The following is a 13,459-nucleotide window of genomic DNA, read 5'->3' on the forward strand; positions in this document are numbered from 1 at the left end:
CCTTACACTCAGATCCTGATCTCAGTCAGTTGGTAGCGTGGACAAGTTGACTTCCCTCTGTCTGTGTGTTGGTGATAACACTGAGTCCTTAGATACGACTCTCTGCTGTTAGTGTGAGCAGACTCTCAGAGTTCTCTGCATGGGCGTCAATGCCCCCCTCTTTGTTAATCTTTTTTCAGAGGTGTTTAATGAGCCCCAAGTGTTTCTGGCTTCGCTCTGGGTGTTAGGATCCAACTCATCAACATCCCAACTCAAGAAAACAGGCCATAAAAGAAGTGCTTGTCTAACAGTCCTTGTCCAACAGCGAGGAGACTCTGGGTTCAAGCCCCCCCCCCCCCCCTTTCCATGCACACGAAAGCAGAAAGGCAAGAGCCAGGGTTGCAGCTCAGTTGGCAGATCACTTACCCAGCATGTGCAAAGTCCTGGGTTCAATTCCTGGCGCTTACTTTTGGGAGTGGGGAGAGAACAAATCAATCAATCAACCAGACAACTATTAAAGTGCTCAAGGCCTGAGTTTGAATCCCCAGTATCATGTAAAAGGAGTGTTGCTGCATGTGCAGACATGTGACCCAGGCACTGGGGGCGGGGCGGCAGTAGGACTGACTTGCTGGCCAGCCATTCTAGCTGAATTGGTGAGTTAATTCCAGATTCGCTGGGAAGCCCAGCCTCAAAAAATAGAGAGGCAATTGAGGCAGACTGTAAACATCAACCTCTTGGCTGCTGAGCACCAATCCGAATGCACACACATATGCATCCACCCAGACAAATGAACCCCCCTCCCAACACATAAAGAAAACAGAAAAGAAATGGCTAAAATTTCGGCCATATTAGTGTTACCAAGAGAAACAAAGCTTCCACGCAGTAACTTCGCATCTGTGTGCCTGCGTGTGTTTTGAGGGAAGAATGTTAAATGACTGTCGCCACATGCTCTTTCCATGTGCAATGTGTCTTTAAGTCCCAGATGGGGACCAGACCTTGTGTTGACATAAGGGTTCCCGTGTGTCCCTGGCCAGGGGGTCCTGGTCTTGCCTGGTTGGACTGAGGGCCCCATAGGAAAGCGCAGGGCTTGAGGGAGAAGTGAGTGTGTGGTCTTGGGATGGAGGAAGCTTAGGGCAGTGTGGAGCAGTCCATAAATTGTTGCCGTTGTAGCCGTCAGCTCTGTCACATCCCGTCATAAAATGCAGAGCTTTAGCTGCAAAGGGGGGGGGGTAGCGGGGGGGGGGGCGCTGTCCAGCGGTAGACGTGGTCGTTACACAAGTACCAAACTCGTGAGCACACACAGCTGCTGAGCCCTTCCATCCTGACCACTGGCACTCCCTCCACCCACCCTGCCCCCGTGGCCATTTAAGAGGACCGACTTTGAAGCAGGAAACACAGATCTTTGACAGAACTCTTGCTCCTACCTAGGAAATGGGCCAAGGGCAGAAAACATCCTCAGAGTCCTCAGGTCTCTGTACACAGAGGAAGGCAGGCCGGTCAGAAACGCAGGTCAGAAATGCAGTGGAGATGTGGCGCATGCTCGCTGGAGGAGAACCCAGGCTGCAGACCAGGGGTTCTTAGCCTTCCTAGCGCTGCGACCCCTTTAACACAGTTTGTCATCTCGTGGTGACCCCAAACCATACAGTTATTTTTGTTAATACTTCATAACTGTAATTTTGCCACTGTTGTGAATTGTAATGTGAATATCTGTGTTTTCCAGTGGCCTTAGGTGACCCCTATGGAAGGGTCTTTTGGGGGTTGCGACCCACAGGTTGAGAACCACTGCTTTAGTACTCCCCCCCCCCCCCCCCAATCTGTCTCTTGTTCGGAGACTGAATTCGTGGTTTAGAGAGTCCAGAAATGTTTCAGGGATGTGAGCTCACCCTGTGGGGTGTATGCCTGTGTTTTCTTCCCCGCTTCTTAGTGGGATTGGTGCCTTTTAGTTTTAGGGACATGGATTCTGCGGTGTGAAAACCGCACTTTGAGAACTTCCCTGAGTGCCACTGTTTATTGTCTCAGTTGTCTGCGTAGAATCCGATCTCAAGTTTGACAGCGGCCACTAAGTCATTTCATTAACAGGGCTCCATTAAAAAAAATATTACTTATCCCCCACCACTTAAGAAATCCAAGATTCAGCATTTGTCGGCCCGAGGAGATAGCGAGCGGCATGCTTCTGGGTGGAATCCCTGTCCTTGAAAACGCCATGGATTTCTCATATTTGAAGTCCTTCGCGCCCCCAGCTCATGACATTCTTGTGATGATTCAGATGGGCTCGTGTGAGGGCGCTTAGCCTCGGATGGGCGCTAAAATTGAACCTGATTTAGCACTTATTAGAAACGGTTCGCTCTCAGTTTTGGTTTGTTTCGTTGTCTTCTAGGGACAAAGTCTTGCAGTGTAGCTCCCGCTGGCCGTGAACTCACTTTGATCCTCTGCCTCCGCCTCCCCAAGTGCTAGCATTCTAGGGCTTTGCTGCCATGCCCGCTGTATCTTAGTATTTTGAGCCTCTGGTCAGAGATTGCCCAGTTTATAAACATTTTTATGGTTAGAGTTTGAATTTATCATTATTATGAAATACTGACAAGTGTCGGTGGTGAAGGCCATGTGGGTTATCTTTTCCTTTTAACAAGACCCTCTGAGGGAATAGGATTTTATGTTCATTTCAACCGCAAGAAACCGGGGTTAGAACCAGACACGGTGGTACACCCCTTAATGCCCGTGCTCCAGGCAGCACCAACAGGTATATGGATCTCTGTGAATTAGGGTCCAGCCTGGTCTATATAGCGAATACCAGGATAGCCAGGACTGTTGTGGGGGAGGGAGAAGGGAGATGAGGGAGGGGGCACACACCTTTAATCCCAGCAGAGGCAGGAGGATCTCTGTGAGTTCGAGGGCAGCTTGGTCTACAGAGTGAGTTCCAGGACAGCCAGAAGTACACAGAGAAACCGTCTTGAAAAACAAAAGAAAGAAAAAAGAAACCAGGTTTAGAGAGAGCAAGAGCTGTCGAAAGCGGTAACGAGCGATTGCTTTTCCTTGGTCGCTGTAGCCCGAGTGGGAAGGCCTTTGCAGCAGCCTGTAGGTTACTTACTGCCTTGGGAGCTTTTCTTTCTGAGAGGATTCGCTTTCGAGGTAGAAGGTCAAGCCTCAGCTGCTTGTCCTAAGGGCCCCAGAATACTGACTGACTGGCGTGTTCGCATTCCTAGCCTCCTGAAGATGTGCAGGTTTCTAACTTTGCTTTCCTCTCAGTGGCTTTGTTTACCTGGAAAATGGCTGATTTGCTGTTGATTGCTCTTAGTTTCCAGAGGAGTGGGGATCCACTTCATAATCTCAGTTTTACTGGGAAGAAGTCCCTATTTGGTCACCAGGCATCCCCTGCCCACTGAACAGGCCTGAGATGAAGATGATTTACGCCAGTGTCCCTTGGGGATTTCTGATGCTAATGTCATTGTCTCCCCAAAAGCTGGAACCAGTGGGGTACCACCTGGCAAGAGACCTTTGGGATCCCTACTACTTCAGTTATGTGGCAATGGTTACATAGAGTTATATGCTGCAAGATTACTTTTTCACATTGTATCGAGGCTTAATTCATTCTTTGAATTTGTTAGAAAGAGGGTGGGCTGGGGCTGTCTCTGTCTTCCCAAAGCACCTTACATAGCGTGGGGTACTCACTTACCTCTGTGGCATAGTGGGAAGGAAACGTGACTGGTATATGTCATGGAACAACACTGGCCATTTGAAGACGGGCAGTGATGTCCTCTCAGGATCACCAACTAGCGGGAGCTGAGGACGAGGGGCAGGCTCTCTGGGAAATAACTCTGGGGTTGGTGATGAAGTGGTCTCCGCAGGGCTGGTCGGACTCTGGGCAGTTCAGCCTAAATCTCCAAGGCTGGTGTCTTTCAGAGAGCAAAAGCTGAACTCTGGAATTTGCTTTGGCCTCAGCTTTGGTTGGTAAGGGAAGCCCAGGCCTGCTCCGGTTAGGGAATGTTTAAGCCTGTTCGTAGGTGGCACCGTTCTGCTTAATTGATTGCTGCTGCTCATATGTGTTTTACAGCACTCAATGCTTTTTCAAGATAAACAGTGAGAAAGGGCCGCCGGCGTGACCCCACCCCACCCAGAGCAAATAGTTCTGGTGTTTGGCATGGGATGGCACTAGCTAGGCAGGCAGATTGTTTATTTTTTCCCCTTTAATTTCCCTCCCTCCCTCCCTCTCCCCCTCCCTCCCCCCTCCCTTCCTCCTCCCTCCCTCCCTCTTTTTTTTTTTTTATTTTTTTTCCTCCCTCCCTCCTTAACATTGGCTTGTACCCCAAGCACTACAGATATGGAGTAGCTTTCTAGACTCTCTTCTCTTTGCCTTTTTACTTTGAACTATTGGGTTTGGTGATGGCTAATTGGAACAAACTCTAAAAACACCCTCTAGCAGCATGCTAAGTATTTTTTCTTTGTCTAAAGTTAGCCCATTTGGGCTGTGTGTTAACCCTCCATTAGCTGTCCTGGCTCCTCTCTGGGTTTCTGTGTGCCCGGTGACATGTTTGATAAAGAAGCCGACCAATGACTGCACAGGGCAACTTATGGAGGTGCCCTTCCCCCACGGGGTCTTTCCTGGTGTCCTTCCTATAGTAGCTGCCCTCACCCCCTCCCTGCCACTTCTTTGTCCCACTTGAGCCCTGAGGCTGAACCCATGCGTCCTTCACTGTGGTATGTCTGTACCTAAGACAACTAACTGTTTGCTAAAGGATTTGTGCCAAGTCGATGTTTGTCAGGGGTCAAAGTCGGTCCATTAACTACGCAGCAGGAAGCAAAATATTATTTGTTGATGGTGTCTGCACAGAGATTTGCTTTCTCACACGAAAATCAAGGAATTGAAGGTGGGAAGGGAAAGAAGCTGGAAGCTCCGGGGCCCCGCGGGGTTACTCATGTTGGGACTCTTCCCTGGTTAGGAATCCAGGTGCGGCTGCTCAGAGCAGGGGTTGTCGTCTGCCTCAACTGTGCACTGGTTTCTTATTCTCTTCCCCTTTCTCTTTCAGGATAGGGTTTCTCTGCGCAGTCCTGGCTGTCCTGGAAACTCGTTTTGTAGACCAGGCTGGCCTTGAACTCAGAGACCCTCCTGCTTGTGCTTGTATGGGATTAAAGGCGTGTGCCAGCATGCCTAGCTGCACTGGCTACTTCTAAGGCTTATTTTTGTTTCTAAAATGGTATCTGTGCAGTCTCAAGCACACATTAATTTTTTGAGTGGTCATGCCTGGTCAGTGGTTTTCATTGGTCGATTTCTTTTCTTTTTTTTTTTTTAAATGTTTATTACATATACAGTGTTCTGCTTACATGTATTCTTGCAGGCCAGAAGAGGGCACCAGATCTCATTGCAGATGGTTGTGAGCCACCATGTGGTTGCTGGGAATTGAACTCAGGACCTTTGGAAGAGCAGGCAATGCTCTTAACCACTGAGCCATCTCTCCAGCCCCCTCATTGGTCGATTTCTAGGCTCGCCACGTTTCAGTTGTTTCTCCATGTCCTTATATTTCATTTGAGGAGTGGGGTCCTAACTTGTATTTTAATAGAATTTCTGTTTATAAATTCCATTTTCCAAATGCTGGGTATTTAAAGAGGACCACATTTTGTACCACGTCCCCGCCTGTGCCCGTAACTGGTTGGGAAGACAGGAATAAGGCACATGGAGCCCCGGTTATCTTCATATCTGCTAACAGATGACGTTGATACGAAGAGCACAGTTTGTCTCTGGGCAAGTGGCTGGGAACGTAGCTCAGCGGTAGAGTGCCTGCTGAGCACGCACAAGGTCCTAGGTTCGATCCTGCTCAGCAACGGGGGGGGGGAGGGGATGATGACAATCATGCGTGGTGAGGCAGTGTTTTCCCGTGCCAGGTGGTTATCTGGCAACGGGTTGTTTTGTTTTGTTTTCCTCGGCTTTTAGAGGCCACTTGGTAGAAGGGCGTGGTTTTGGAGTCAGCCAGGCTTCACGGTTGTAGTCTTCATCTGTGACATCAGCTTACAGTGGGGACAGATGTCCTCCCGCAGGGATTTGTGGGTAGGTTACAGTGTACCATGAGTGGCCTGGACCTCTGCTTGGCACCTCACTTCCAAAGCATCCACAGTGCAGATGTCGCCTAGTGACACCTAGTGTGTTTCTCTCTGCACCAGTCCACGGCTTGATGCTGGGTCAGCGCTCTGATTGGAGGGCTGTCCACAGTAGAGTGGTACGTAGCCGTTACTGCGTTGATAATTTGGAAGGGAAAGGAAAGTGTTCCTAAGCAAGTGTTAAAGAGAAAGAATTCTGTATATTACGTATTCCCTAGACCAACTCAGTCGCACCTGGAGTTTCTGTGTAGACAGGAATTGAACAACAGGGCCTGGGTGACCCTGAGGGACAAATGTCTTTCGTCCTAATACCTGACTTACAGGACATTCTGAAGTGCTTCTCTGAAAAGCTTAGTTGTGTTTGCCTGTTAGCGGACTCCATGGACTAGTTCCCCGGGGAGGAAATTGACTTGCTGCTGAAAAGGCAGAAAGACAGAACCTTGACATCCTTGCGGAAGGAGTGTGGCCCCGGATGAGTGAAATTCCGTGCCGTCCCTGGCCTAGCGTTTCCTTAGCTTCCTCAGTGAAGCATCCTGTGTCCTCAGGGACACTTGCTCAGGCGATACCTCGCAGAATATCCTGTGTTTGCGGCTTTGCTGGCCGACCTCTGGTGGCAGCGGCTGGCTTCCCGTTGGGTCATTAGCAGGGAGAGAAGGGCAGCTTTGAAGGTGCCCGCCCATGCGCACAGCCCTTCGGGTACATCCATACCTCTCACCCAGCCAGGGTTTAGCACTCCCCTCTTCCTTTAGGATGACCCTCTGGGCGGTGGGGGAGGGCCAGCTGCTGTCCCCCTGAGCTGAGGCAAGGTGGAGCTGGCTTCCCCTGGACTGTGAGCTTCCTGTGCACACCACTGCAGGAGGAAATGGAACAGGAGGGCAAATGAAACCTCAGTGTGGAAGAGCCTCGCCCCTGCAAAGACGGTGTCAGTTACAAACACTAATAAAACAAACAGGCAGCCCCATTCTCGGGGCAGCTGTGGGCAGCCTTTATTTATAAATTGCTCAGCTGTGTGACTTTAGGAGCCAACTATTATTTTTTGGCAGTACTCGTGTGTGTGTGTGTGTGTTTGTGCATGCATGTGTGAATGTGTGTTTTTGTGTGAATGTTTGAGTGCATCAGAGTGGGTGTGTTGTGTGTGTGTTTAGAGGCTGATGCTGTTTTAATTCACTGACAGGGTGACATCTCTCTACCTGAGATCTGTGTGTGTGTGTGTGTGTTTAGAAGCTGATGGAGCGGTTTTGATTCACTGACAGGGTGACTGACGTCTCCCTACCTGAGATCTTTGTGTGTATGTTTAGAGGCTGATGGAGCTGTTATTTCACTGACATGGCGACATGTCTCTACCCGACTTCTCTGTGTGTGCACATGTGTGTTTAGAAGCTGATAAGCTGTTTTTAATTCCCTGTCATGGTGATGTCTCTCTAAGAACTCTGTTTGCTGTCTGTGGCTCCTCGTTCCTGCGGTCTCTGTATGCAGCTGGCTGTCAGCCTTGCCTGGCTAGTGCCTCTGTTTCTTTTGGGGGGCAGTTGGCACATGAAAGTGAACTCAGTTTTACTGGTAAAGTGCTCAGTTGTGTTATGATTATTTTTGTTTCCAGGGCTATTTATTTTTTATACATGAAAAGTCCCCCACTAACCCCATGGTTCACTTTTTCTTCTCCGATTAAGTCATCCAGACTCTGAAGTAGGTTTTTGAAGTGTTTGTAATTTTTTTTAATGTTTCTTTTTTCCACAGAAAAAGAGGAGGGAGGGAGAGAGAGAGAGAGAGGCTCCTTTCCAGATCTCCCCACATAAAGGGCAAACACTCAACATTCTGGCATACTTCCATATTTAGGCACTCTGCTTTAGGTCTCCCAGGCTGGTCTGAAACTTGCCAAGTCGCCAAGGATAGCATTGAGCTCCTGCTCCTGGCTGTGCCCTGAGTGCTGGGATTGAAGGCTGCACCACCACGTCCAGTTTATGGGTCTTGAGGGATGGAACTCAGGGCTGCCTGCGTGCTAGGCAAGTACTCTGTCCACTAGGCTGGCTGGCTTTGCAGAGTTAATACTTGATAGAGTGTCTTCTCATTCATTTAGAAACCCTTCCATGAGCTGGATGGTGCTTTTTAGGGTATGACATTATCTAGACATTTTCTCTTTTCCTTCCTTCCTTCCTTCCTTCCTTCCTTCCTTCCTTCCTTCCTTCCTTCTCTCTTCTTTCTCTCCATTCTTCCTTTCTTCATTTTTTTCCTTGTTTTTCAAAACAGGTTTCCCTGTGTAGCCCTGACTGTCCCGGAAGTCCCTCTGTAGACCTTGAACTCAGAGATCCAGCTGTCACTTCTCCCAGCTTTCTCGCCATTTTCTTAATGCTGGAAATGGTTCTCTAGTCTTTGAATGAGCTCTTTGGTCACGGCCAGGTATGACTTCTCTAGTTGCCAAGTATATAGCATTAACACACGCTCAGATCACCACACACTCAATTAAGTACTCTGGCAAAATAACGCAGGCTCCAAAAATCACGAGCAGGTCTCAGCTGCTCAGCTGCTCTCTATCAGATTGTAAAAGGCCTGAGATAGTGCCTGGAAGGTAATTGTGAGGATCAAAGGAAGTCAGGACAGGAACTCAGACAGGGCAGGAACCTGGTAGCGGGAGCTGATGCAGAGCCTTGGAGGGGAGCTGCTTATTGACTTGTTCAGCCTGCTTTCTTATAGAACCCAGGACCACCAGCCCAGCAGCGACATCTCTCCCCCTGGACTGGGCCCTTCCCCACCAGTCACTAAGTAAGAAATGCCCCATAGCTGGATTTTGCAGAGGCCTTTTCTCAGTTGGGGCTCCCCCCTTTCAGATGACTCCAGGTTGTGTCAGGTTGAGGTAGGCCAGCCAGCACACTAGGGAAGGGTAGCAAAATAGGGGTGAGGAATGGAGATGCCCCCCCCATTCCTTCTGTGTGTGGAATGGAGATGACCTTCATTCTTTCTGGGTGTTAGGAGTCCTCTTTTGCCTTAGGCCAGAGCCTTTGGGGCAACACTGGCACTCCTTGGTCTTTCTGTGAACGTCGCCTGTGTGACCCCAGCCTCTGGGTCCCTCGCATTTCTCCTCACAGCTGCCGCAGAGCAGGAGGCAGGAAGACGATTCCTATGAAGGATGACTGGGCACGCACACTGCCGAGCCCCCACAGGTGCCAGTCTCCTGGTTCTTTGCTCTCAGATTATATTCCTTCTTCAACAGTACTTTGGCCCTTCTGGCCAAGAGGAAGAGGATGATTTCTTGGGCTGCAGGGGCTCAGCGGCTTCCAGGTGAACTCCATGGCCCATGTTCTGCGGGCAGCAGCGTTTTCTGAGATAACGGCGCACAAAAGGGGACATCTTTGTCTTTTGCTCCCAGCAGGAGGAATCATGTACTACTTGAGGCATGCCTTTTATAGGTTAGGAACTGACTTATCAAAAGAGCCATCTTGGGAGGCGTGTAGGCTGCTATGGAGGCATATTCTGAATTCATGGGAACAAGAGCTATACACAAACAGTTTAACCTAAACCTCCCTATGGCCTCTTTGGACTTTTGTCTGTGTGTAAAAGAAAGTACCAGGATGCAAGCTCGCCAGAAGAGTATTTCTTAGGATCTGCTAGGCCCTGGGTTCGTTCCCAGCATGACTCATTCTTTTTTGGTGCGGTGGACCTGGGGTGTACAATTCTTAGGTGAGCATATTAATGAGACTGCAGCACCGTGTGTAAATCCAAGCCATCCTGGAGTTTTCTCTTTAAATCAGTCACCTGGCAAAGTTGTCACACATTTTGTCTGCCCACCTCTGGTGACTTTAGAGTCCTGCTGGTGGTGGAGCAACTGCCACCTTCAGTGTTTCCCAGCCGGGCCCCACCTGCCTTCCAGGTCACAGCATTGCTTTCTGGCTGGCCTCCAAGTGAGCCTGCTCAATTCCTTTCTCCGGAACCTCCCTTTAACCACAGAGTTTCAAAAGTTCCATGGAGGCTGTGACAACATGAGACCTGACCTCCAGACTCCCACCCACCAAAGCTTCCAGTCTCCCTGGGGCTGTCGTTGGGGGCGGGGGGCACTGAGAAGGCTCCTGAGTCCTGGTAGTAATTGCCGTTAGCTGGTGGTGTATGGCCACTGAATGACTCCAGGGGCCTCCAGAGTGCACCAGTGAGAACCTTAATCCGGAATCTGGGCCAACAGGTATTTGCCATGGCTTTGTGTGGCTCACTTCCTTCCTGGCTTCAGGCATGGTCTTATCTTCATTTTCTTAGTTAATTTTCCCTATCTCCAGCACACTTACTTTGTAGTACTTGATTAGGGGAGCGTTGCAGGCAGGTCAAATAGAGGGTTAGCTAATGTAGGGGGTGACAGAGACCATAGTTCAGGGCTGCCAGTCATCAAGGAGATGGAGGCCTGGAGTTGGCATGTTATGAAAACCTCTGGCCTTTGCCCGAGCGCTGACGTCACCTGCCAACTCATTCCTTTGCTTAGTTGCTCAGGTTTGTGTGCATGGCCTCTCCCCTCTTGATTTGTTCACCCAAAATGTGATCAAAGTTAAATCTGCCACGAATTGTGTCACCGTTCCGGAAGGAAAGCATCTAGTTGGCTCCCTTAGAAACATTTCAACTGGGCTTTCTAAGGCCGAGTGTAATCTGGCACGCTTTGAGGTTGGGACCTCAGCTGGGGCACTCCTGGAGCCACAGGTCCACCTCCAAGTTTGTTTTCTGGCTCCAGACAAACGCGCGAGTGGCTGTTTGACGATTGGCACGAGACCCAGTTTTAAAAGCACAACCATATAGGGTATTGGTGGAGTGGAAACCAGGGCTTTAAAGGGTGAGGTCATGGAAGGCCCAGTGAAGCCTTTTAATGTGTATCACAACTGCAGTCAATCTTACTAACGTGTTGGGCCGGGACCTGCTTTCGCAGCTCGGCTGTGCCAGCATACTTAAGGGGCACGCTTTGAAGGCCTCTTGCTCCTTGGTGCTGCAGATGTGTAGCGGGAGCGTGTAAAACATTGCGTCTGATACTATGAAAGCCTTGGATGCGCTTGCGGGTTTATAGCATTTTGAGAACATCACACGGCTTGGCAAGACACGCGAGAGTATAGATTGCAAATGCAGGCTTGCAGCCAGAGTCATGACCAGGTCTGTCGTGTGGAGGACAGGGCCTGCCTCTGTTCAGGACCCAGCTAGCGGAAGACGGTCGTAGGAGTAAAAGATTTAAAAACACAGTAGGGTCACTAGAAGCCTTAGAAGGTACCGAGGGTGCTGGACCTGTATGGGTGCAGCGCAGGCCGCACCCATGGGCTGCTGTGGTGAGGATGGCTTCCTGGGTGGGGGAGGCGACCATGAGGTGAGGAGCAGGGGACCGCCAGGGTGGCACTGGGAGAGGGTGGTGACAGGCAGGGGTTGTGTTGGTGGTCGGAGCATACCTCTTCTTGTTTCTCTTCTGCGGCACTTAAGAGAAGATGGCTACACGCCCACCCTTAGAAAGTTGCTGTGGTTTTGTTTTTGTAGTCTGCTTAATTTCAATATTTTTTTAATGAATAGTTTAAAATAGCCACCAGTGTTCTCTCCTGGTGTCATTCTGACTGTTAATCAGTAGCCATAGGATGCTTCAAATGACCAGGAATGACAGGTGTGTTTCAGGAGTATGGTAGCCCCCAGAGAATAGACACAAGGACTATCAGTCATCACATGCCGTCACCACAGCACTCAGACTGAGGCCGGAGGGTGGCAAGTTTGAAGCCAGCCTGGGCTATGGAACAAAAAATATGTCCCTGCTTACAGTACTCACCGGGTCACAATAAATGAGCAGCATAGCATGTTCACCGCGTTAAGTCTTCTCTGGGCTGGGTGTTTTTACATTTTGTCTGTAGGGCTTCCCAGAGCCGATAGCATTCCGAAGGCCACTGGGCATCTTAGAAGATGTGGTGTGAGTGAGAGGAGACACAAGGTCACGTGGCTCCCTCTGCTACTGCTAGAGGCCCGCACCTCTGTCAGCTGAGGCAGTGGGGGCACAGCTGTCGCTGCAGGGACATCTAGGTGGGGGTTGGCCAGGAGAACGCACAGGTGCAGAGGAGAGTTACCCGCCTACAAGCTGAACTCAGGCAGGGTCGACTCCTGAGTCCTCACAGGACTGGAAATACAGTCCCAGAGGGGCCAGTCCAAATCAGTATGCCAGGACCACACTCACGAGAGGCACCGCATCTCTGAACATGGCACCCGTGGATTTGCAGCAAGGGGGCCTTGAGAACACAGAAGCCGTGTTCTTTCTTATTACTTTTATTAAGTGATTTATTTCTTTTTATTTTATGTGCATTGGTATTTTGCCTGCACGTGTGTCTGTGTGAGGGTGTCAATCCCCTGCACCTGGAGTTACAGACAGGGGTGGGCTGTTCTGCAGGTGCTGGGAATTGAACCTGGATCCTCTAGAAGAGCAGCCAGTGCTCTTAACCACTGAGCCACCTCTCCAGCCCCCATCAGCTGTTCTCTTAGGGTCACAGGTCAGCTCCGGGCATCCCAGGAACTGCTGTTCTGAGTCTTACAGTTGTGTCTGCTTGTTTTCCCGCGTCTTCACACTTACACGTCCGTTCACATCCATCCACATTGTTTTCCCGCGTCTTCACACTTACACGTCCCGTTCACATTTTCTTGGTGCTCTTGCTTCGCCCTTTGTTTGCAGCCATGTCTGTATTGCTTAGCTCTGTACCGCCCACTGCAGCCCTTCAAAGCCCGGCGGCCCCTTTTCCTCATGCCAGTCTCCAAAGCTCCGTGCGGCTCCTGGCTTGTGGTTGGCTGGAACACGTCACGGCTGCTGGATAGTTACAGTATGCATTGAAAAGTTGATCCTTGGACAGACTTTTGTGCTCTGCCTCCTCGGTGTCTTAGTGAGGAGTGTTAGCCGGGCAGCTGAGGTAAATACAGACCCGGGCCATCCTGCCCTTCTTATATGTTAGCTTTGAGTGACAGCCCCTTCTGTGTTCATCCCATACCAGGGTCTCCAAGTCGCACACCTAACAATGACTTCCCGCCAAGGTTCTTTACTGCTTGTCGTACTTGACAGCCCAGTTCCGGAGCATGTAGCTCAACATGTGGTCAGTCAGCTCGGAGTCGTGAGGCGTGCCTGTAACCCCAGCACTAGACGTGGAGGCAGGAGGATTCCCTCGGCCACATACAGAGCAAGTCTGCAGCTAGCCTGGGATACATGGGGTCCTGTCTGGGACCTTTCACCTCCTAGAAAAGAGAACTTTTAAACACGTCAGCCCTGCCTCTGCTTGCTCTGCTCCCAGAGAACTTGTTTCTTTGGTGGGGGGGTGGGGCTGGGAATACTGGGTTTCAATGTAGCATAGACTGGCCTGGAACTCACAGAGATCCACCTGCCTCTCTCTGCTCTGCCTCCCGCGTGCTGGGGTTAAAAGGCAAG

The 13,459-nt window shown here is 50.2% G+C and overlaps 1 protein-coding gene across 2 annotated transcripts in view; it reads left to right on the plus strand.

Annotated features, from left to right (window-relative positions):
- Positions 1-13,459, plus strand: part of Rassf3 (Ras association domain family member 3) — a 62,626-nt gene that overhangs the window by 33,542 nt on the left and 15,625 nt on the right. The window contains exon 1 of one of the 2 annotated variants that reach the window (XM_038314522.1): positions 4,775-4,921. The exons of the other annotated variant lie outside the window; for it this stretch is intronic. Within the exon in view, the coding sequence (XP_038170450.1) occupies positions 4,790-4,921 (132 nt within the window). The 5' untranslated portion in view covers positions 4,775-4,789. Of the gene's footprint in view, positions 1-4,774; positions 4,922-13,459 lie in introns of those variants that run through there. 2 annotated transcript variants of the gene reach the window in all.

The sequence above is a fragment of the Arvicola amphibius genome, chromosome 17 (genome assembly GCF_903992535.2).
Source record: "Arvicola amphibius chromosome 17, mArvAmp1.2, whole genome shotgun sequence".
In the NCBI taxonomy this organism is placed as follows: domain Eukaryota; kingdom Metazoa; phylum Chordata; class Mammalia; order Rodentia; family Cricetidae; genus Arvicola; species Arvicola amphibius.